General features: G+C 45.0%; 1 protein-coding gene across 6 annotated transcripts in view; it reads right to left on the minus strand.

The window, feature by feature from the left end:
- Positions 1 to 20,095: 20,095 nt before the first annotated feature.
- LOC144682600 (prominin-1-A-like) overlaps positions 20,096 to 25,293 on the minus strand; it is a 297,236-nt gene continuing 292,038 nt past the window's right edge. For all 6 annotated transcript variants that reach the window (XM_078545151.1, XM_078545141.1, XM_078545114.1 and 3 more), the window contains 2 exons: positions 24,777 to 24,820; positions 20,096 to 21,152 (listed from right to left, as the gene is read on the minus strand). Coding sequence is in view for 1 of the 6 variants with exons in the window: in XM_078545141.1 (XP_078401267.1) it covers positions 24,799 to 24,820 (22 nt within the window). In the remaining 5 variants the exon portion in view is untranslated. The remainder of the gene's footprint in view (positions 21,153 to 24,776; positions 24,821 to 25,293) is intronic.

Consider the following 25,293-nt stretch of genomic DNA (forward strand, 5'->3'; position numbering starts at 1 on the left):
CAATGAAGTTCCTGACATCCGACGGCGGGAAATGCGGCCCGCCATTGACGGGCAGAGCAGACGATTGCAAACTGGTTTCATGACGTTGTGAAACCGATTTTTGGTCTTCTCACCATATTGTCCACTCACCCGGCCAAACATGCCTGACACTAGCAGGCACGGAAAATTCCACCCATTGTCAATTAGTTGTCAGAGTATTTGTCCAATATCCAGTACTGGATGAACATAAATTTCCTCCACCTAAATATTGCAGAGATCGAAGACAACCTAGCCACAAACTTTGTTCCCTAGCTACTGACAACTCCCTGGCTACTGTCTGATGCTGAACCAGACTGTTCACAACCTTTATGCCATACTTGGTCCCAATATGGCCAGCCACATGTCTGCACCATCACTCAAGACCACCTGTTTTCACCTCTGTAACATCAGCTCATCTGCTGCTGAAACCCTCATCCATGCCTTTGGCTTAGCTCTTGACTTTTCCAATGCACTCCAGGCCAGCCTCCCACATTTAGCCTTCTGCAAACTTCGTCACCCAAAACTCTGCTGCCTGTGCAGAACAGATTTAGGAGCATTTCCAACAACTAAAATAGACAAGATTTTAGCATCTATAAAGAATTATTCATTCTTTTCTGTGGTGTTAAAGAGTAGAAGGTCTTGTGGTGCAGTGGTAGTGTACTACTTCTGGGCTAGAAGCTGCGGGTTCAAGTCCGCAGGGACTTGATAGCCACGGAAGGTGCAATCATAACATGGCCAAACAGATTCATAAAACAAAAATACCTGGAAAAACTCAGCAATTCTGACAGCATCTGCAGAGAGGAATATAGTTAACATTTCGAGACCATTTGATTCTTCATCAGAACCAAGGAAAAATTGAAATGAGGTGGAATATAAGCTGGTTGAGGGGGGTGGGACAGGTGAAGCTGGATAGAGGGCCAGTGATAGGTGGAGCCAAAGAAGAGATTGCTAAAGATGTCATGGACAAAGGGGTGTTGACAGTGGTGATATTAGCTGAGGAATGTGCTAATGATGACATTAAGGGTAGAAAGCAGGACGAGCAAGTGACAGATAGCCCTAGTTGGGGTCGGGGGGAGGTATTGAAATAGGCTAAAAGGTAGAGATAAAACAATGGATGGAAATACATTTAAAAATAATGGAAATAGATGGGAAAAGAAAAATATATATAAAAAATTATAAATTATTGGCAAAAGGGGGATCGGGAAGGGGGTGGGGATGGAGGAGAGAGTTCATGACCTAAAGTTGCTGAACTCAATATTAAGTCCGGAAGGCTGTAAAGTGTCAGGTTGATTATCAGCATGTAAATCCTTCTAACATACCTGATGGCAGGCGGTAAGAGCGGCAAGGTTTCCTGGTCAGCCATATTGCAGAAGGCAACGGCAAACCACTGCAGTACTTTGCCATGCATTATGATGGACCAATCTAATGGAAGTCTATGGTTGCCAATGCCCCCTTCGGGCATGGTACCTGAAGGAGGAGGAGGAGAAATGTTAAAGAGAAAACACATTAACATTGAGTATTTCATACATGCAGATGATCCATGTACATGGATGAAATTAAGTTGTGTATTCACTTGACAGAAATGCTCAAAATCACTTAATCTGCCCTCCATACACACTCTTGCAATGTACTATTTTGATCACTATATCATATTGTTCTTCAACCTCAGAAAAATATATTTTTTAATTTTTTGAAGGGACAGTTCCTTCATGTGCTTACAAACCTAAACAACAGCTTTTACCATTAGTCCTGTTCGCCCTTTGCTCACTGACCTCCATTGTCTCCCATACCTCCATTGTCTCCCATACCTCCATTGTCTCTCATACCTCCATTGTCTCCCATACCTCCATTGTCTCCCATATCTCCATTGTCTCCCATACCTCCACTGGCTCCCATACCTCCATTGTCTCCCATACCTCCATTGTCTCTCATACCTCCATTGTCTCCCATACCTCCATTGTCTCCCATATCTCCATTGTCTCCCATACCTCCACTGGCTCCCATACCTCCATTGTCTCCCATACCTCCACTGGCTCCCATACCTCCATTGTCTCCCATACCTCCACTGGCTCCCATACCTCCATTGTCTCCCATACCTCCACTGGCTCCCATACCTCCATCGTCTCCCATACCTCCATTGTCTCCCATACCTCTACTGGCTCCCAGCTAAACAATGTCTTAATTTTAAAATGCTCTTCATCATTTTCAAATCCCTTCTTTGTCTCGTCCTTCCATATCTGTAATCTTCTCCTACACTTTTCCAATTCTGGCCTCCTGAACATTCCCGATTGTAATCGCTCCACCAATGGTGGACATGCCTTCAGCTACCAAGGCCCTAAAGCTCTATGATTTCCTATCTAAACCTCTCTTTCCTCTTTAAGAAACTCCTTAAAACTATCTCTGACCAAGCTTTTGGCCACATGCCCTAATATTTCCTTGAGGCTGTGTCAGATTTTGTTTTACAGTGCTCTTGCATTGCACTTTTCTATGTTGAAGGTGCTATATAGATACAAGATTTTGTTGTTTGTTAGTCTTAGCTTCACTATCAACTACTCAAATGGAACTTCTAAATCTCCACCTGTACAGAATTCGAAAATATGATTTCCTTCCTCTTGTCACACATTATTCCCCTCAATCAACTCAATTTTCCTAAAAGACTAACTGCCCCCATATCTAGTGGAGATTTTTAGTCCCTTTCTTGCACTTTTAATCAGGAGAACAGAAAAAGCTGGTTTCTGACAGATGATCCCATTCTCACTTCTACCTTTTAAATTCTATCTGAAACCTTCTCCTGCTTCTATTTTGTCAGTGATACTAGGGTGACTACTCCTCTGAATCCTCTTCTCACTCATCTTAGGCTGCAAAAATGGCAGCAGATACACTCATCCCTCTTCTCTACATCCACATTTAAATTAAAGACATTCTATAATCTCCTAATATATAACTCATGTTTCCCCACAATATCAAAGCATTGATCATCTCTCTGAACTACCTTCTTCCTTCAAGGCCTTTACTACACAAGCTTCACAACACAAAAAAAACCTTGAAATGTTGGAAAGCACAGCAGCTCATCGGTATCAATAAAAAGAAATAAGGGTCAACCATTTAGTTGTAGAACTGCCTCGATTCCCTGGAAGGTAATTATAATAATTTATTAATAATGATAACAATTAAGAATAATTATAACAATTAAGAATAATTACACTTAGATGCACCTTTAAAGGTCTCCAATAAAATAGGTATGAAGAATTGAATCCGGAATGCTATCAAAATAACCTGACTTCTCAACTTGTGACATAGTGCAATTGGTGAAAGTAATCTTGGTGCACTAAGGAATTTAAGTGCCACCTACTGCCAAGGAGTGGAACATCAGATCCAGAAGAGCCAAAAGCTCAATTTCAAGAAGGGTTTTAGTAATATTCCTGGTGCCTAATGGATTTCAAGCACTGAGCATCAAAAGGCCTTTTCTCACAAGTACAATAATGTGTATAGATGAGGACTGAATTTCTCCATTTGGTTGCACTGACGTCTCCAATGCAATTCGCCACAAATCATGCAAACTAGTGCAAAACATTGATGAATTTCAAATGCAAAGTATGTCCAGCATCAATTGAGTTTCTGAGATATTCTGAAAACACCACGCTGGAAGCCAGGCTTATCCATAAAACTGGCCATGTACCCAGAGTAAATAAATCACCATGGCAAGCTCTGCTACTTTAATCCGACTGTGGGACTTCAAGGAGTTTCTTAAACATATTTTATGCTCACAGGCACTAATGGGCAGCTTTTAATAGTTGTTAATTTTCAAAATTGCTATATCACTGATTATACAGCAACGCAACTAGTAAATGATTCTGGATACCTTTCTAAAGACATTTCCAGTTATTTCAAATCAGTCACTCACATGTTCATGGGAGATTTCAAGCAAGGTGATATCCAAATGAGTTTGAATGAAAAGTTGAGCAATACAAAAATCACTTTGGAAAATTGGTGCAAATTTTGCGCACAATTTGCACCCGGATCATCGATTGCAATTAAAGCAGAAGGTCCTAATCTATGTTTATTACTTTACACAGAATCTCTCAGAGAATGTATTGTAAAAAAGAGAATGCTATGCCATGCAGAATCATAGAATGGTTACAGCACTGAAGAAGGCTATGCAATCCGTTGAGCCTGCACCGGCACTTTGCGTGAGTAATTTAGCTAATCCCACTCCCCACCCTATCCCTGTAGCCCTGAATTTTTCCCTCATGCCTAATTCTTTTTTGAATGCCACAATTGAACCTGTGCCTTCACTCTCAGCCAGTGTATTTAAGATCATGACCACTTGCTGCGTAAAAAAGTTTATCCTCATGTCACCTTTGGTTCTTCTGTTAAACACTTCAAATCTGTGTCCGCTGATTCTCAATCTTTTTATCAATGGGAACCGTTTCTCTCTATCTACTCTGTCCACGTCCTTCATGATTTTGAATATCTCCATCAAATCTCCTCTCAACCTTCTCCAAGGAGAACAGTCCCAACTTCTTCAATCTTTCTATCTATCTGAAGTTCCTCATCCTTGGAACCATTCTGCACTCTTTCTAATGCCTTCACATCCTTCCTAAAGTGCAGTGACCAGAAATGGACACAATATTCCAGTCTGAGAAACATTCGGTGGAATTTCATATTAGCGACAGGCTGTAAAAATGGTGTTAATCCCAAGTCACTTTTATCTGGGAGACCCGATGTTATTCAAAGGCAATCCGGCACTTTCCAGGACAGCGTTGGACATCCTGTGGAATTCAGCTTGGAGCAGGGTGGAAATCCCGCCTCCAAGACCTGTCGGTCAATCAGGGTCTGGCAGCCATCCAGTACTGGCAGCACCACTGAGAGCAGGGGGTCACTGCTGGTTCTACACTCAGGCCTGCGCCAGGGATTGCTACTGGACTCCTGGATAGAGAGGTATGTGTGGGCAGGATGGGTATTATTGGCAATGGCAGGGAGGGGAATCGAAAGCAAGGGCGTGGGGTGGATTTCGGCAGGCACCCCCCCTCCCCCCAACACCTGATGCCTGACCCCTCAATCAGGTACAGAGTGCCTGAGAACGAGGGACCTCCTTCCCTCTGGCCATACCCCACATCACCCCACTAGGCTGCAGGCAAACCTGGCAGATTCTGCTGGGTGGTCTTCCTAGACGGTGAATTCCTCACATATAGCGGAGGTAGTATAAGGCCCTTAAGTGGCCCTCCAGGTGGATGGGCCACCCGCCACTCTTCCCGCTTGGAACTTAATCGGGGAGGGGTGCAGGGGGCGGTGGAATTTGTGAAGGCGGTGGGACCTGGACAGCGCACCCTCCGGCCTGATCAAGCAGCATCCAGTGCCCCACCTCCAAACTTGCCTCCTGAGGTGGGGGGGAGGGCGGGGCATTATATTCCACTCACCCTTTTTTGATTTTCTTGAGATTTATATTAAGTTTAAGTGTATTTGTGATTGAGACAAAGAAGAAAGCTTTTGAATGAAGATAACCGCAAGTTGTGTTCTAAAATCACAGCACCACTCAGGTAAAATTAATAATTTAGATAAAGCAGCAGAGTGTGTAACTTAACCAATGTAATGGAAAATAACAACAGACATGGCTAATTAGTTTCATGTGATTACATCTGGAGCCCAGTTTGAGATAGGGTCCTTTTTCATACATATAAAGGGCATAAAGCACTGTGAAGTGGATCCAGTTCCACATTTCCCCACATGAGTAGCTCCACAATGCTCTCCCTAGGGAACTTTAACAACTTCATGTTCAGATTCATTAACCTTGTCCTTTGCACTACCCTCTGCACGTCCCTTTTTGAATAATCAAAGTAAACACTGGTCTACATCTGCACACTTATTTTTCATTGCTATTGCTATGTATACAGATTTAAGGAAATTTACAAAAGAAGCAATTAAGACATGCGGAGAAACTTTTTCACGCAGCGAGTCATTAAGATCTGGAATGTGCTGCCTGAGAGCGTGGTGGAGACAGGTTCAATCAAGGCATTCAAGAAGGAATTAGACTATTAGCTGAAAAGGAAGAATGTGCAGGGTTACAGGAAGAAGGCTCCCCAGTGGAACTAGGTGAATTGCTCATTTGGAGAGCTGGCACAGACATGACAGGCCGAATGGCCTCCTTCTGTGCTGTAACAACTCTGTGGTTCTGTATCTGTGTATCTATTTTTCATTTCTTTCTCCACATTGGAGTCAATGAGTCTACTGTTCTCCCTAGCTTCTTTCAGTTCTCTTCATTGAACACCTTTGTTACTCATTTTTTCTCCCATGGAAGATTTTGCATTTGTCAGTAAAAAAAATTAATTTGCCACTTTCATGCAATTTGGCAAACCTGCTTGTTCTAAAACTTTTTTCAAATCATTAACCTAATTCTTTGTCCCCATTGCTCTATTTTAATGTTGCCTGCATGTTTAACCATCACTGTTCACTCCACCTAAGAAATTTATGCAGATGAGAAATGGCAGGGTTTCAAGCAGTGATCTTATGGTATGTCACTCAGCATTTTTCCCCCATCTGTCACTATATCAGCCACTAATGCTGTTTAAAAATCCAGCTTCTTAAGCAGTCTCATTTTCTACTCTGTATTCCCATGATTTTTATTCCTGATTAGGTTTCTTTTGGGACCATACTAAAGGCTTTCTAAAAATTCAAATAAACCATATCATTGAGAATTCCATCATTTACTTATAACATCCTCAAAGTTGAGGTTTTGAGATTTATCAGATGCTGCCCTTCCCTTCTCCTTAGAGAAGAAGCCCACTCCCTAGAACGATTTCCATTATTTTAGCGATGATTGTTAATCAGCAACAGGTCCGAAATGCTTGAGTCAGATTGTTTCCCCCCTTTTGTAAACATAGATACTATGGCCCAGATTTTCATCCCTGGGTTAGGTTTGTCAAGTTGGGAGATTTCCCGGTTCAGTGAACCCAACCTTTTAAAACAGCAGCCTGCATGTGGGATGTTCGGTCAATGGTGGATAGGGGTGGGCTCAAACAGGAGTCAGGCCAGGCGACCCTGCAATGAATCTGCAGGCTGCCGAGTGCAGAGGCCAAATGGGCGCAAGGCCTGCCTCTGTGTCCCAGCGCTCAGTTTAAATAAATAAATAATAATAAAACAAAAAACATCCCTCCAGCCCTCACCCCCTTCACACACTCCATTTGCCACATCCGCGCCAACCTATGGCCCCCTATCCATTCCCCTTGGTCCCTCAGATCTCTATGCCAACTTAGTGCCCCTCTACCCACACTCTATGGCCCCTCAGGCCCTTATGCCAACTTAATGCCCCTCCACTCACCCTGATGGGCCCATTCTCCCTATGCCAACTTAGTGCCAACTCATGCCCCCCAAACATTTCCCTTGCCCCCTCCATTTCAAGCTCATCTAGTGTCCTTGGACAGTTCCTTCGCAGCTTTGACACTTTGTGGGTAACTTTTACATGTTTGGCACTTGCTGGATAGTTTTGACAGATTTGAAAGCTGCACAGTTCCTGGACATTTCCTAGACATCTGTACAGTTCTTGGACAGCTGGAAACCTCTTTTACAGCTTGAAAGTTCCACTGAGCTTGTGAGTAAAAAGTGCACAATCATATTCATGGTTAACAATGCAAAAGGGTGATACAGAACTTGAGTATTGCTAATAAGTGAGACATATCAAAGCTTTTTGCCTTGCATTCATCAGGACACTTAACAAGAATACCAATGAAAGGGGAAAACAACAATTTATACTGTGGGCGGAATTTTCCAAACCCGCTGGTGGCGTGCGTGGAAAAAATGGCGCAACCTGCTTCATGACGGCGTGAAGGCAGGTCACGATCGTCCGCTCAGCCTGCCTATGGCGGGCTGCATTTCCTGCCATTGGTCGGCGGGGAGCTAACTGTAATACATCAGCCTATAATTAAAAGGCCTTCCCACCAGGCTCTTGGAATCCGGCCGTATCGTCCGTCCACATCAGTAGGAAAGCGCACCGATGTGTTTCATGACAGCACGCAGGCAACGTGTACTTGGTGGCTTTCACTTTGAGGGAACTGAGATGAGTGAGCAGCAGCGTTCTCCAGAGCTCACCTGGGGCACCAGGGAGAGTGGGGGCAACTGATGCCTGGCCCCAGATGTGACTGCTGGTGGGGTGGGGGGAGGTTGTGTCCAGGGGCAAGTGCTGGCCAGCCTCAGAGGCGACAGTTGTCGGTGGGGGGGTTTCAAATGTTGCCCTGGCGCTGTATCCCACGCACAGGCAATCGAGGTGGGGGCAGGGTAAGTGAGGGAAGCATCAGGGACACCGGTATAAACTGACCATGCCTCTGCAACTAAGACAGATCAGGCTGAGATCACTGTGATATGATTGGGGTCAGGCACCTAGCCTGCTCGCCTATGCAAGCATCGCGGAGGCACCAAAGGGCCACCAAGCGCTCCATGTCTTACTCCCCGCCACCCCCACCAAACCCCACCCCACGGCACAGACTTCAAACCCACCACCACTTTATTGGACTGAGGAGCAGTTGGACTGCACACATTGTACAATCTCCTTGCCAACACTGGCCGTGTACCAGTCACTGCTGGAGGTGCTCACAGCCCCTTGCAATCCCAGCATTCCGGTTTGGACCAGTGTCCCCATGTCGCAGGCTGACAGGGCAGCCATGCAGCGCACTCATCTCTGGCCATCCGAGGAGTGACCAGCACTCTCCGGGAAGCATTAAGGGGTGGTCACACAGGGCCAGGAAAGGTGCTAAGTACAGTCATGATAACCACATCTCTCTCTCTCTTTCATGCTGCAGGAGGACCACGTCTGGATCATGGATCCTGGTGACCTAGATGTGTGCCTGATGGCCTACAGAGACCATAAAAGATGGAGGAGAGAGTGACTGAGGCTCCTGGCTGCGCAAAGGCAGGAGCAGCAACCTCATGAAGAAAGGGCAGCAGGAGTTCCCACACACACTGCCCAGGAGTGACAGTGAGCTGTGGTTGGTTGTCGCCTAGCAACACCCAGGGTCTATAGGCGCCGCCTGCCATTCCTGCAGATGACGGGAACCAGTGTCACCGACGACTGCACATGTCTAGGGACCTGGTGGCTCACATCTGCCACTTACTGCAGGACTTGGCGCCAAGGGGACATGGAGGGCATCCGCTGCCAGTGGCTGTGAAAGCTCAATTTCTATGTCAGTGGCTCCATTCAGGGCTCCACAGGTGACTTCTGTGGGATATCACTATCTGGCACCCACAAATGCATCCATGAGGTCATGGATACCATCTTCTCCATGGCACACAACTTTGTGCATTTCACCCAGGACTGGGACAGCCTGGATGCAAGAGCCATTGGATTTGCCTACAGGTGCAGGAAGCGATTGGCTGCACTCATGAGGCGCTCAGGTCACCATCGCTACACTCGGTGGACTTCATCAACCGCAAGGGCTTCGCTCACTGAATGTGCAGCTGGTATGTGATCACCAGAAATGCATCCTGCAGGTATGCGCATGGTTTCCAGGGAGTGTGCATGGCGCCTACATCCTGAGTCAGTCGCAGACCCCTGCTGTCTTCCAGGGTCCACAGAGGCTGCAGGGATGGCTCCTTGGGGACAAGGGCTACCCGCAGAGGCCAAGGCTGATGATACCCGTGCGGTGGCCTCAGACTGCAGCAGAGCGACTCTATAATGAGGCTCATGCAGCAGCTCGCAACTTGGTGGAGCAGACCATCGGGATGCTGAAGATGCGGTTCCGGTGCCTGGACCGATCTGGTGGAGCCCTGCAATACAGTCTGCAGAGGGTGTCACGCATCGTCATTATCTGCTGCGCCCTTTACAACCTGGCACTGCAACGGGGTGAGGAGTTGGCTGAGGAGGAGATGGAGGAGCTGCATGTCTCCTCCGATGAGGAGGACGCTGATGGGGATGAGGGTGAGGGGGTGCTCAATGATGGTGACGATGACGGGGATGAGACTCTTGCACTGACTAGACGAGGCAGGCGCACTCAGGAGGCCCGCATAGCTGCCAGATTTGTGGAGGATGATGACGACATGCAGTGAGGTGTCCCCATAGATCCTCACATCGCAGTTGTGAACGTTTGACTCCAGTCTGGCTTATGGCAGCACCAATGGCCTCTGTGAGGATTCTTCTGTCATGGAGGTGGAGTGGAGGCCCTGATGGTCACTCAATCGCAGGAGAATGATGACAACATGCAGTGAGGACACTCCATAGATCTTCACACAGCCTCTGAGAATATCTGATTCCTGTCAGGCTGAGGGCAGATCACTTGTGCTCCATGATCAGGGCCATCTCAGAGACGCAGCCATGAAACTTTAAACGCATCTGCTGCTGCGTCTGCCTTCAGCACCTCAGCCCTTCAGGAGCTGGTGCACAGCATCACTGGTCGCAGATGCTGGTGTGATGGGGACCAGCCCCACCTTAAAGATGCTGAGAGCACACAGAGAGAATGAGAGAACTCTGTGGCGCCTGCCTATTACATTCTGGCAGCAATGACCAGCACTGCCGAGGTACAGACATCAGTAATGTTTCCAGGGAGTGTGAGGCTGGACCATCCAGGAAGTGTGGGGCTGGTCTGAAGGCTGCACAGAGCACAGGTAAGAGGCCCTGGACTGAGACGTCTTGTGCAGAAAGGTGTCTGAGTGACAAGAACACTGCTCATCAAAACAAGGAGCCACAGGCAGGGAGACATTCTTAAGAGTTTATTGACAATAGTGAACAGTATGTACAAGTGATCAACTCCTGTGCCCGGGTTGTGCAACTACTTTTACCTAACATTCCTAACCCTGCCGCTACGTCTTGGTGCTCCCTGGACATCCACAGCAGAGGTGGAGGACGCCTGCTGACTGTGATGACTTTGGCAAGCGCCTTCTGGAGGGCCAAGACCCGGAGGGCCCCGGCCTGCTTTTGGGGTCCTGCTGTGTGGCAGTGGCACCCTCCTCGGCCAGTGAAGCTGGAGCTGTGGAGGTCACAGGAAAAGGGAATTCGGATGGGCCAGTCACTCCCACAGTCACCTGGGTGGATGGCCCCGGAGTGTGCACCTGCTGATCCTTCTCCCTATGGGTGCCTGAGGTGCCCTGGCTGATACCGTGAGCGGAAGGGGTAGTTGGAGTGAGATCGAGCGGCCCAGCACCCCTCCTGCATACACACTGTTGGGAGCCAACTATGGCATCAGTAACGGAGTTAAGCCCGTGCAGCAGCGCAGGAGTGACGTCCTGGACCAAGGTCTTCATGGCTGCCGCCATCCTATCTGTGTTAACTACAGTGCATTGGCATGCCCACACTATCGCCTTAGCCTGAAGGCAGACAGACTCCTCCATCGTGCCTTGAAGCCTGAGGAGTGCAGCGGACATCCCTTTCTGTTGTTCCCAAGCTTGCCTGTGCAGCTCCAGCAACTGTGGCATGATCAAGTCCAGAGGCTCGTCATCTGACTCGGACTCAGCAACGTTCTGGCCTCCAGCAGCCCGCCGAGTACCGGGGACCTGGGAAGTCCCTGCCTCCACCTGCTGTGGATCAGAAAGTGTGATGTGCTCACCAGATTGTGATCCCGAGGCTACTCTAAAGCTAGGTCCCACCGAGGTGTGTGTTTCTGAGCTGGTGGAGGGTTTTGGTGATTGCTGTTACGGACTTCAGAGAGGGTGCCTTCAGATTCCTCTTCATAGGTTTCCTCAGAGCTTGACTGGAGGCCGTGGACCATGGACTCTGTCGCCTGTTTGGCAGATGTGCCTGTGAAAGCAAGAAGAAATAATTAGTGCTTGGCTGTGGCCTGTGAAAGAGGACATATCACTCACAGCATAGTTGTCTGATGGACATTCCACTGCTGGATCCTCACTTGGTAGAGCAGCGCGGACCTCACTGTCAGCACAGGACTGGTCCCGGTCATCGCCGGCCAGCTGGATGGCTCCGTTTTCGAATTCTGTCAAATCTTTCATCTCCAGCATCTTTTCACCTGTCTGCGGCCTTTCCCTCCTGTTGTAAGCCAGTTTGTCAAGCGTGTGTAGAGATGGGGGGAGTGTATCAGGATGTCTGCCAGGCCAGATGATGAGTATGCCTGGCCTGTGTGGGTGGTGAGTGGTCCCATGGACAGGATGAGGACAATGACGGTGTGTATGTGTGTGTGTGTGTGTGTGTGAAAGAGTGAATGGTGATGTCCTTTACACTGGCAGTGAGTGAGGGCCCTATGGGTGTGTGATGGGTTTGTGAGTGTGAGAGTTGGGAGTGATGAATAGAGTGACTTACCCTGGCGGAACGGAGGAGATCATTCATCCTTTTGCGGCATTGGGTGGCTGTCCTCCTCTGCAGGGCGTTTGCGCTGACCACCACTGTCACCGTCTCCCAAGCCGGGTTGATGACTTTGCTGCCCAAGCTGCGGCCAGTGCAGGGATACAGCACATCCCGTCGGGCCTCCACGCCATCCAGCAGTTGTTCGAGGGACCCGTCATTGAAGCAGGGGACTGCAATCTTTTTTCCTTTGCTGGCCATGTCTCTCGGGCAGCGGTAGTGAGCTGGTGGTGATGAGCGCTTTGTTGGCAGCTGCCTTTTAAAGATGGCGGGCGGGCGAATGAGAGCCTACCCGCCTTGGAAATGGCGTATTTTGCGGGAGTGAATGAATAACGAGGCGGTAAAAACAAAAAACTACTGCGGATGCTGGAAATCCAAAACAAAAACAAAAACAGAATTACCTGGAAAAACTCAGCAAGTCTGGCAGCATCGGTGGAGAAGAGAAGAGTTGACGTTTCGAGTCCAATGACCCTTCAACAGTTCTGTTGAAGGGTCATTGGACTCGAAACGTCAACTCTTCTCTTCTTCACCGATGCTGCCAGACTTGCGGAATAACGAGGCGGGCCTGGGACAATACAGCGTGAAAACCCGCCATTTTCATCAGCAGATAGGACTCAATTTCACCCGCCTGCGACCATACTTTGTACAATTCTGGGAAAATTCCAACCTGTATGTGAAGAGAGTGGTGTTCTTACCAAGTGTCCTGATGAGTGCAAGATGAAAAGCTTCAACACGTCTCTTTTTTTTAAGCAATCCTAAGGGGTGCTATAACTCTCCCAAAGGGTGTCCCGGAACCCTATCGAAAGGGATGCCCTGGTTATCCATAAGAATCCATGAAGTTCAGACATTCTCTTACCTGTTCTAATCTGCACACTCTGAATTTCGTACTCCTGTTCTTCCAAAACCCCACTTCAATGGAGGCTGTTGTTAATTCAAATGGCCAGCTGCCTCCGCAAATCGAGCCTGCTCAAACCCTGGCCCGACTCCAGTCCCGCCCCCACGAAGATGAGAAATGCTGGGTTCGGGACATCAGGTTTTTGGCCACTTCCGGGGTTTTTGCCACAACGGAGGGGCTCTCCATAGTACTCAATGATTCTTTAGTAACTATTGATAATGGTCCAGAAGTACCCTCCCTAATTTCTATCCCAAGGCATGATATATTGGTGCTTGCTTATTGGATTTATTAGTGCTCAATCTACTATCAAGTATGTTCTCTACATTGATTTCAAAATTAGTGTACTGTTAATTATTCATTTTCCACAACTGCCTTTGTCTATTATGGAGTTAGATCACAGATCAGTAATGATCTCATTGAATGGCAGAACAGGCTTGAGGGGTCTAAAACTTCTCTTCCTATTGCCCTCGTTCATCTTTGGAATCTCCTTTACACCCCAGTACATTTTTAGATTTATTTTCTTTTTTGATATTCCTTCCAAATTGTCTCCCCATTGACTTTCCATATATTGTTTCTCATTCTCTTTTTATTTTACTCTCAATATTCATCATTTGGTGACTTTTGTTTAGCATAGAATGATTTTTTGAGCAGGTGAGCGATTGCATAAAAATGACAATAATTCACAAACAAATTTAATTTAGCATGAGTAGTAAATATAGATCATTTGAAATCGGGTATCTGTACATGATCCATAAAGGGACATGTTTAGATGGCCCTTATGATCATGTTGCTGGGTCAAAATCCTGGAATTCCTTCCCTAACAGCACTGTGGGCTACCTACACCATATGGACTGCAGCGATTCAAGAAGACAGCTCACCATCACCTACTCAAGGGCAACTAGGGATGGATAATAAATGCTGGCCCAACCAGCGAAGCTCACATCCCGTAAATGAATTAAAACATAATTGACAGAACTACATTTCGCAACTATCATGACAGTTAAAACTTACCAGCATAGAAGTAACTTGAACACTGTAAGCTATATAACAAGGTTATAATTGAAATAAATAATTTTGTTGAGAATGATTTCAGAATGACTATGTCTCAGACCGGAGTATAAGTATGGCACACTGTAACGCTTTAGATTATAGGTTAGTTTTCTTTAAATTATATTTAGTAACCAGTCACACTTCTGAGATATTTTGGAAGCTGTTTCCCTTTTAGCTTCAGCTTGCCTGTGCATTGGCTTATGCCCATTGTAAAAGTGAAAGTTTTCTGATTTTACAACTTTAAAAACTTCAATAATACATATTCACAATAATGTAGGCTTATTATGTAATTTTGATAAATTATTGAGGTGGCAGGACAAGTTGAGAGTGGTTAATAAAGCATACAGCATCCCAGGCTTTATGAATAGGGGCATAGAGTACAAAAGCAAGGAAGTTATGTTAAACTTGTATAAAATATTGATTCGGCCTCAACTGTAGTATTGCATTCAGTTCTGGGCGGCACACTTTAGGAAGGATGTGAGAGCATTAGAGAGAAGGTGCAGAAAAGATTCATAAGAATGATTCCAGGGACGAGAAATTTCAGTTACGTAGATAGATTGAAAAAGGTTGGTACTGTTTTCCTTGGAGAAGGTGAGAAGAGATTTGATAGAGGTATTCAAAATCATGAGAGATCTGGACAGAGTAGATAGGGAGAAACTGTTCCCATTAGTGGAAGGATCGAGAACTAGAGGTAAAGTAATTGGAAAAAGCAGCAAAATAGAAATGAGGAAGAACTTTTTCATGCAGGGAGTTGTTAGGAACTGGAATGCGCTGCCTGATTGTGTGGTGGAGGCAGTTTTAATCAAAGCGTTCAAGAGGAAACTGGATTATTATCTGTAAAGGAAGTATGTGCAGGGCTACAGGGAAAAGACAGAGGAATGGCACTAGGCGAATTGCTTCTTCAGAGAACCAGCATAAACATGACAAGCTAAATGGCCTCCTTTTGTGCTGTAACTATTCTGATTCTCTGATTTTCAGAGTTTGTTTTAAAAGGACCATGTGTAGGCCTGTCCGGTAAGCCTCGATTTTGATGTTGCTCCGCTAAAGCATAGCAAAATGTTCTTTCCTACCTAATATCCTTGGTGCTGAGCATTGAATGTGTACCAGCTGTCCCAGGGGCCTTGCATATATTATACCTTATGAAGGTCTAACCAGACTGACAGATCATCCATTAATTTAACTACATGTCCTATTATGTATCTGTCCTCGTCTACAGTCTTTCTCAATAATACCTTTTTGATGGAAGGGCTGAATACATGGCCTGTAGCGTAATTCAAAACATGAGAACCCTGTTGCTTTTTGGGGCACCTCCAAGGAAACAGAACAATATGACAAATTTTATCCAGTCTTTGGAGTTCTATTCTCAAAATATCAGCACAGCACTTGCGTCATGAAATCTTTACCAGCCTGTTCATTTAAGGATGGCATGAGGTGCATTGAAATTTATTTATGTGGCTTAACTGACTGAATGTTCAAAACTTCAAATAAGCCTCCTTTTGGACAAAATCTCTTCGGAACCCCAACTTGAGTAAACATTTCTACAACAGCTCCAACAGCATCTTGTAGCATGACCTCTATCACCAAGAGGAACAGCAGCAATGTACGGGAGCATCACTTCCAAGTCATACACCATCCTGAAGTATGTACCGGCACTGGGTCAGTATCCTGTAATCTGCTACCCAACACGATCGCAAAGATTATGGTGATCCAGGAAAGCAACCTACCATTACTTTCTCAGGGAAACTAGGGACAGGCACAAATGTAGCCTTGCTAGGTTGCCACACTTTGAGAATACAACTAATCTCTACACGCATCAGAATGGAATTTATTTAACACACACCATTTTTAGGTTTCAAAATACAATTTAATATTTTTGCATTAAGCATATTTGTGCTAATTAAGTTGCTTATAAAGTTAAAGCAGAAATCCAAAAGGGAGAATTTCCTCCCATCGTGTGGGCTGGGCGGGAGTGGGCGCAGTCGGGCATGCAGCCGATTGCCGCCCACGATCGGCTGTGCGCCGCCATTTTACATGGGTGGGTCACTTAAGGCCCGCCCAGCGTGGTGTGTACCCGGAAGCGCTCAGTGCTCCCTGTGCGGGCGGGGGAAGTAGGCTGAGTCGGGGCATGCAGTCCTTCGCGTATGTGCGCGAAACAACGCAGAAATCTTCTTGAGGCACAGAGCTGCCTCAGGGAGATTAATTTCATAGAGTCATAAAGGTCTACAGCACAGAAAAAGGCCCTTTGGCCCAGCGACTCTGCTAACTATTCTAATCCCATTTTCCAGCACTAGGCCCATAGCCTTGTATGCCATGGCATCGCAAGTGCACATGCAAATACTTCTTAAATGTTATGAGGGTTTCTGCCTCTACCACCCTTTCAGGCAGTGGGTTCAGGATTCACCAGCCTTCAGGTGAAAAAATTCTTCCTCATATTCCCTCTAAACCTCCTGCCCCTTACCTTGAATCTATGCTCCCTGGTTATTGATCCCTCCACCAAGGGGATAAAGTTCCTTCCTGTCTACCCTACCTATGCTGCTCATAATTTTATACACCTCAATCACCCCTCAATCTCCTCTGCTGCAGGGAAAATAACCCCAGTCTATCCAATCTCTCCTCATAACTAAAACTTTCCAGCCCAGGCAACATCCTGGTAAATCTCCTCTGCACTCTCTCTAGTGCAATCACATCCTTCCTATAATGCGAATTCCAGAACTGCATGCAATACTCTAGCTGTGGCCTAACCAGCGTTTTATACAGTTCCAGCATAACCTCCCTGCTCTTATGTTCTGTGCCCCGGCTAATAAAGGCAATATTCCATATGCCTTCTTAACCACCTTATCTAACTGTCCCGCTACCTTAAGGGGCCGGTGGACATGTACACCAAGTTCCCTCTGATCTTCGGTACTTCCCAGGGTCCTACCATTCATCGTATATTCTCGTGCCTTGTTTGTCCTGCCCAAGTACATTACCTCACACTTATCCGAATTAAATTCTATTTGCCACTGATCAACCCATCCCGACCAGCCTGTACATATCCTCCTGTAATCTAAGGCTATCCTCCTCACTATTTGCTACCTCACTAATTTGTGTGTCATCCACAAACTTACCGGTCAACCCTCCTACATTCAAGTCTAAATTGTTTATATATACCACAAACAGCAAGGGACCCAACATCAATCCCTGTGGAACTCCACTGGACACAGGCAACCAGTCACAAAAACACCCCATGACCATCACCCTCTGCTTCCTGCCGCTCAGCCAATTCTCGATCCAATTTGCCAAATTGCCTTGGATCCCATGGGCTCTTACCTTTGTTTTCAGTCTCCCATGCGGGACCTTATCAAAAGCCTTGCTGAAGTCCAAGTAGACTACATTAAATGCATTGTCCTCATCTAAAAACCTGGTCACCTCTTCAAAAAATTCAATCAAATTGGTCAGACATGACCTCCCCGCAACAAAACTATGCTGACTGTCCTTCATTAATCCCTGCCTCTCCAAGTGTAGATTAATTCTGTCCCTCAGAATTGCTTCCAATAGTTTCCCCACCACTGAGGTTAGACTGACTATCCTGTAGTTCCCTGGTTTATCCTTTCCTCCCTTCTTGAATAATGGTACCACATTGGCTGTCCTCCAGTCCTCTGGCACCTCTCCTGTGGCCAGAGAGGTATTAAAAATTATTGCCAGTGCCCCTGCTATCTCCTTCTTTGCCTCACTCAACAGCCTGGGATACATTTAATCTGGGCCTGGAGATTTATCTACTTTTAAGCCTGCCAGACCACTTAGAACCTCCTCCCTTTCTATGCTAATTTCTTCAATTTTATCATAGTCCTTCTGCCTGATTTCCATACCCACGTCGTCCCTCTCACTTGTGAACACCGACACAAAGCACTCATTTAGAACCCTATCTACGTCTTCACAGAATCACACAGTGCAGAAGAGGCCCTTCGGCCCATCGAGTCTGCACCAACACGTGAGAAACACCTGACCTACCTACCTAATCCCATTTACCAGCACTTGGCCCATAGCCTTGAATGTTATGAAGTACCAAGTGCTCATCCAGGTACCTTTTAAGGGATGTGAGGCAACCCGCCTCCACCACCCTCCCAGGCAGTGCATTCCAGACCCTCACCACCCTCTGGGTAAAAAAGCTTTTCCTCGCATTCCCCTAAACCTCCTGCCCCTCACCTTGAACTTATGTCCCCTTGTGACTGACCCTTCAAATAAGGGGAACAGCTGCTCCCTATCCACCCTGTCCATGCCCCTCATAATCTTGTACACCTCGATCAGGTCGCCCCTCAGTCTTCTCTGCTCCAGCGAAAACAACCCAAGTCTATCCAACCTCTCTTCATAACTTAAATGTTTCATCCCAGGCAACATCCTGGTGAGTCTCCTCTGCACCCCCTCCAGTGCAATCACATCCTTCCTATAATGTGGCGACCAGAACTGCCGGCTCCACACACAAATTACCATGATGGTCCTTAATGGGCCCTACTCTTTCCCTAGTTATCCTCTTACTCTTAATGTGCTTGTAAAATAACTTTGGATTTTCCTTTATTTCACCTGCCAATGTTTTTTCATGCCCCTTTTTGCTCTCCTAATTTTCTTTTTATGTTTCCCTCCTACACATTCTTCACTCCTCTAGGGCTTCCGCTGATTTGAGCCCTCGGTATCTGCCACAAGCCTCCCTTTTTCTCTTTATCCAATCCCGTATATCCCTCGACATTCAGGGTTCCCTGGATTTGTTGGTCCCACCCTTTGTCTTTACTGGAATATGTTGGCCCTGTACTCTCCTTATTTCCTTCCTGAATGAGTCTCACTGCTCTGATGCAGATTTACCTCAAAGTAGCTGCTCCCAGTCCACTCTGGCCAAATCATATCTGATCTTATTAACATCGGCCTTCCCCCAATTTGGTTTCTGATTTCTGGCCCATCCTTGTCCTTTTCCATACAACCTTGAATCTAACCAAGTTATGAAAAATGGATAAAAAGAATTTTAAAAATTACTCAGACATGTCCTCTCATGGGACACATTTATGTATTTCAATAAAAAAATTTATTTAATTTATAAAGCCTTCGTGAAACCTCATCCTGCCCGTGGATGGGGTTTCATGAGAAATGCAAAGGCCACCTAGGCTCTTCCCTTGCTCACCAACCTTAAGGTTGGACGGGCAGCTCTGTTAATGATTTGAATTGGTTTTTAAATGGCCTTAACAGGCCTTTGACAGTTTGGTGGGTGCGCAGCCGACTCCGGTGCACGCCCGCCGAACTGAAGATTGGAATAATGCGCAGTGATGTCAGGACGCATGCCCGACGTCACCGCACATCATTTTACACATCGCCGAGTGGGGCCCACCCCCGCACACCGACCCAAAGATGCAGGCCATAGAAAACATTGAATGACAGAGTAAAGTGAAGTACACTTGTAGGCTGACAAGAGTGGTGCAGCAAAACGTGTCATCCAGGGTGACAAATTAACAATTTTGGTTATACCTTCTTCAGGAGATGAGAGTGGAAGGCAGCCAGTGTTCCTTCTGCACAATTTTTAGCATCTAGCTGACAAGCAAAATTGCCAAACGAATGGAAAACAGGAGGATTCAAGCTTTTTGTTTAAGTAAGGACACATGGTACAGTAGAACTTAAGGTGGGGAAGGAGGTCTGATTGAAGAAAAACAGCAGGGAAGGGAGTCTGATTGAAGCAAAACAGCAAGTTGAAAAAAGGATACAGGACCAGCAAATTTCTCAGCTTGCAGTTTGAGAGATCTAATTATGTATTATTATAGTGAAGAGCTTCTGCAAAATGAAACAGGCTCAAAATGTTATCCCCATGCTCTTTTGCAGGAAGTAGTTAACACAATACCTAGAATCCAAGACATTTTATTGAATATTCAAAATAGAAGATCCCATAAATCTACAACTATGAACATATATACAAATTCAATTCTAAAAAAAGTTGTGGTTAAAGCATACATCAAATGCACATTCTATGCAACAATGAGAGAGCCTGAATTAAATAATGCCAGAGACAGACTCGTGATTAAACGTTTTGGATATTGAACACCTTAAATATAAAATGATGCACATGATTATTAGATTATGGCAGTAGTACAGTAATTTTAATGGTCTAGCCAACTTCACTAAAATACACTACATCAGTGGCAGCATAAGCATCTTCAAACAAAAGGGTTAAAGATAACATTTAATTTAAAAAATAATTCAGATATTCTCGTATAATCATTCATTGCAAATTAGTTCTCAAAAACTTGCATCTCATTTAACAAAATGTTTGATAAACTGTAATAAACTACTTTTCCCCACCAAAAAAATTTCTTCATTAGTTTGAACAGCTACCCATACAATACGGCAGCATAAATCCACCATCTGTAATAGGCATTCTATTATTAAAAGTATTTTTGCATTTAAGGGTTACTAAATTAATTCAACTTTCTGAACATATAAAATATTTAACTTGATCACACAGCTTAAGTATACAAAACAATCTACATTAAGAATAAGAAAATGATTCATTCAACAGCATTATAATACACAATGTCCAAAATCAACAGGTTATGAAAACTGCTTACAAAGTTTAAATCATTCATAAAACAAAAATGGAACAAAATATTTAGTATAATGAAAGTGCTAAGATAGCAAAGAGAGCAGAAAACAAAGTGAGCAGAAAAAAACATTATGATTTTACGAAGTGAAACACCAAACTATGAAATAGGATAGTGGAATGCAGAAACTAAAAAATACGCCCAAATGTTCAATTGTTTATTTGTAATATATGTCAACAAATTGGATAATAAGGTGCACATTGACTAGGAGATGCATTGGAGCTGCTTCATCTGAAGGCCTTTCACAGGGCACATAGATGTGAATTGATTGTTGGGCCCAGCAAAATGCATGAAGGTCCTCCTGTGGGTGGCAAAAAAAAGTAATGAAAATATGAAACTTGAAGAAAATACGCAGGTCATTGTAGGGTTCAATAATTTGATTGATTATGTTTGTCTATTCTCTGATCCTTGTACTCTCAAATGACAAAATAACAATAACTTGTGCCCAAAGCCCTAAATGAGGTAATGGGCTGGATTTTATGCACATCCCTCACCTGGCATGTTTTCGGCAGGGAGGCATGCAAATACGAGGGCTGGTAAATCTACCACCTTCCCACCCGCCCCCGACCTAGTCCCCATAATGGTGGGTGGGCGGGTGCCGAAATCAGCAGCCCACCAGTCATTTAAAAAAAAACTAACAGGCAATTGAGCCCATTACCAAGCCAACTTACCTGTTTTTCACTTCCTGCACCATAAAACAGCTGGCATGGGTAGGTGGGTGAGAGTGCCCACTTCTGAAAAAGATTTATCTGGGCACAGCCACCTGCCCTGTTGCTCCAGCTTTGTTCTTTCCTGCCTGGCCTCCAAAACCTGCCCCATAAGCTCCCCTAGACTGCCCAATCCTTCCTTGCCCTCAGAGCCAGGGAGTTACCTAGCTCCGGATCCACTGAAGTTCTTTGTGAGACCGCTTGGAGTCTCAGTAGCCACCACTACTCAGTTCTGGCACAGCCGGGATTGCTGCTAGCCAATAAGATTGGCTGTCAGCCCTCAAGGGTGGGACTTCCTCCTACTGAGGGGCAGAAGTCCTTCAGCCCGTTTAGCTTGCTGGTAGTGCGTTATCGCTGACGGGCAGGCTGTATTGAGGTCTGTCAGCTGATGGCCGACACTTTCAACTGGGGTGTTGGGGGGTGGGTGGTGGGGTGGTTTGGTGGTGGCGGGCAATACACCTCTCCTGTGAAATTCAGCCCTTAAAATCATAGCCACTACTCCTTATTAGGCACTTTGTACGTAGCTCATTAATTAAGCAAAAGACAAAGTAATAAAAACAGAAAATGCTGGAAAAACTCAGCAGGTCTGACAGCATCTGTGGAGAGAGAAACAGAGTTAACATTTCAAGCCCGTATGACTTCCTCAGAGCTAAAGAGAAGTAAAAACGTGACGGATTTTATACAGTTGAAGTGGGGCGGAGCAGGTAAAGCTGGAAAGAAGGTCAGCGATAGGTGGGGGCTAAGGAGAGACTGACAAAGAGGTCATGGACACAAGACAAAGGGAGTGTTAATGGTCATGGTGAAGATTAAAGAAGGTTCTGATAGTAGCATAAAGGTAAGAAAGCAGAATGTGTTAATAGCAGAACAAGGGTCAGCACTCTGTGAAAGAACAACATAGAACAAGCGACAGACGGCCATTTTGGGGGGTGGGGGGGGATTGGGGAAAAAGGATAGTAAAAGGTATTTTAAAAAGGGATAAAACAATAAATAAATGAATTTTAAAAAATAAGTGAATAAAAAATAAAAATAAATCTTAAAAAAAGGGATTAAAGAAGGGGTGAAGATAGAGGAGAGAGCTCATGGTCTGAAGCTGTTGAACTCAATATTAAGCCCAGAAGGCTGTAAAATGCCTAATCGGAAGATGAGGTGCTGTTCCTCCAGTTTGCGTTGGGCTTCACTGGAGCATTGCAGCAGGCCAAGGACGGACATGGGGCAGAGAGCAGGATGGTGGGTTGAAATGGCAAGTGACAGGAAGGTCTGGTTCATACTTGCAGACAGACCGAAGGTGTTCGTGAAGAGATCATCCAGTTTGCATCTGGTCTCTCCAATGTAGGGGAGACTGCATTGGGAGCAGCGAATGCAGTAGACCAAATTGAAGGAGGTGCAAGTGAAGCCCTGCTTCACCTTAAAGGAATGTTTGCGCCCTTGGGTGCTGAGGAGGAAAGAGGTAAAGGGGTAGTTGTTGCACCTTCTACGTTTGCATGGGAAGGTGCCGTGGGAAGGGGTAAGGTGTTGGGGGTGATGGAGGAGTGGACCAGGGTCCACTAAAGTAATTGAGGTTAGAAGTTTGCTATATTCCTGTATGCTTACTCCATCAATTAATATCAACAGTGAAATCCTGGAAAACGAGCATCATTTTCCATATCTTCGAAGCCTCCTCTCAACGAAGAAATAGATGATGAAATTCATCATTACCTCCAATGTGCCAGCTGAGGAAAAGAGCATTTGAGGACCAGGATCTAGACTAAGGTCATGATTGACTGGGCAATTGCGATCCCTGCGCTCCTATATGCTTTGGAGACTTGGTCGACTGCAGCAGACACCTCAAAGCACTGGAGAAGTACCATCAGTGGTGCCTTTGCAAGATCCTCCAAATCCAATGACAAGAAAGGCAGTCTAACAGTTGTCAAACCTGCCCAGCATCGAAGCGGTAATCACTCAAAATCCGCTCCGATGGGTTGGACAAGTCGTCTGTATGCCTGACATCAGACTCCTGAAGCAAATGCTCAACTCGGAACTTCAGTTTGGTAGGTAACCCCTGGGAGGACAACGGAAATGCTTTAGGGATGTCCTCAAAGCATCCCTGAAGAGGTCAAACATCCCTGCCAACCCATGGGAGTTCCTGGCAAATGACCAACCAAAATGGAGATGGGTTCATCTGAGAAAGCACTGAATACATTGAGAGACTTCATCAGGAACAAGCAGAGACAAAGCTGAGGTTTCTTTTTTGAATCAAAAGAGTGGGGGACAATAGTTCCCTGGTACATTCTCCATGGCAACACATAGACCAGAGTCTACTTGCCAACTAATCAGCACCCTTTTTCTCATGCAGTATAACCAATGCTCTCTTTGAAATTTGGCATTCTTGAGATTGTCCTTTTGAGCGTAAGACAGGGATTAGACAAAAGTGATTTTTATTGCAAACCTGGAGTTCATGCCACAATGCTCAGCACACGACTTAACAAACACAGGGCAGAGTATAACCTTAGAGAAAATTGTGGTCAGGCTTTAGGAAGTTACCAACCCTTTCTGACCAATGGAATTGTGCTCATTGTTAGGGGGTGGGGGGTAGGGGGTATGAGGAAAGTTGAGAACACAAGTGTCTTGGGTTTTTGGCTTTTACTAGCTTAAAAAAATCATTTCAGTTGATTCATTGAGGCATTTAGTGAACACAGAATTATAGTAGAGTAGCCCATTATCAGTAAGGTGGTGATAATTCCCTAAAGGTGGAGAACTGTAGGCAATATCATGGAATTTTGAAAAGTACTGAAATTATACAATTGTTTAGACCAAAAAAATAAAATGGAAAGGTTGAAACAACTTTGCTTTTTTTACAAGGGAGAATTGGATAGAAGGCATCTTTGATCTGGAGTGACCTGCTATGAGAAAGTGGTGTTTTTCTTCCAAATGTCTTAATCACCAAGTTTGAAATAGACACCAGTATTTTTACTGTGTAGAACAAGAACTGAAGAAAAACAATGGTCTCTTAACTCAGTGTTTCACACTAAACGTGTTGACCAAGAGAATAAGAATTATATCAAACATAAATATACATCATATTTGACCATTAAATTCCCTTCTTCAACTTGATCATATTCAATTATCCTCATTTATGTTTGCATGAAGATGGACAAATTGAATCCAAACATCATGATTAAACTAGCAGCTTAATTATATAAATATCAAAATAATTAAAATTGCAGTTTTAAGAAACCTACCTTCAAGAAGCTGTCAGTGCATCTACCAGTATTCCATTATACTGCTACAATTTTAGACAGAAATGCAAAAGGTTAGCATAGACAACATTTCAGCATTGTAGCTATTCCATTTAATCTTAATGAAAAGAAACCTTATCGACTCAATATATTGTAGGATTTCTTTTCAAAATGATCCGTTCTATTAAGTTCTAAGATTTAAGTCAATATTTCTTCAGCATTATTGCTACATATTTATCAGTGTTAGATGTGCAATACATAACATTAAATATGATTAAGTGAAACACTTGTATTAACAAAACAAATCTGAATACCACAAGTTGCACAGATCTACAAAGCACAAAACATTTCAGTTCTGAAATGCAAGCAACACCATTGTCCCCCACTACCTAGAGGAATCTAAAAGGTGATAAGACACACAAGAAGGGTCAACACTATTGGGTAAGAAATAGGGACTGATTCTTTATATGGGGTAGGGGAATGTTGTAGCAATATTTAGTGTATCTGTCTCAGGCAACTG

The sequence above is a fragment of the Cetorhinus maximus genome, chromosome 1 (genome assembly GCF_964194155.1).
Source record: "Cetorhinus maximus chromosome 1, sCetMax3.hap1.1, whole genome shotgun sequence".
NCBI classification, from domain to species: Eukaryota; Metazoa; Chordata; class Chondrichthyes; order Lamniformes; family Cetorhinidae; genus Cetorhinus; species Cetorhinus maximus.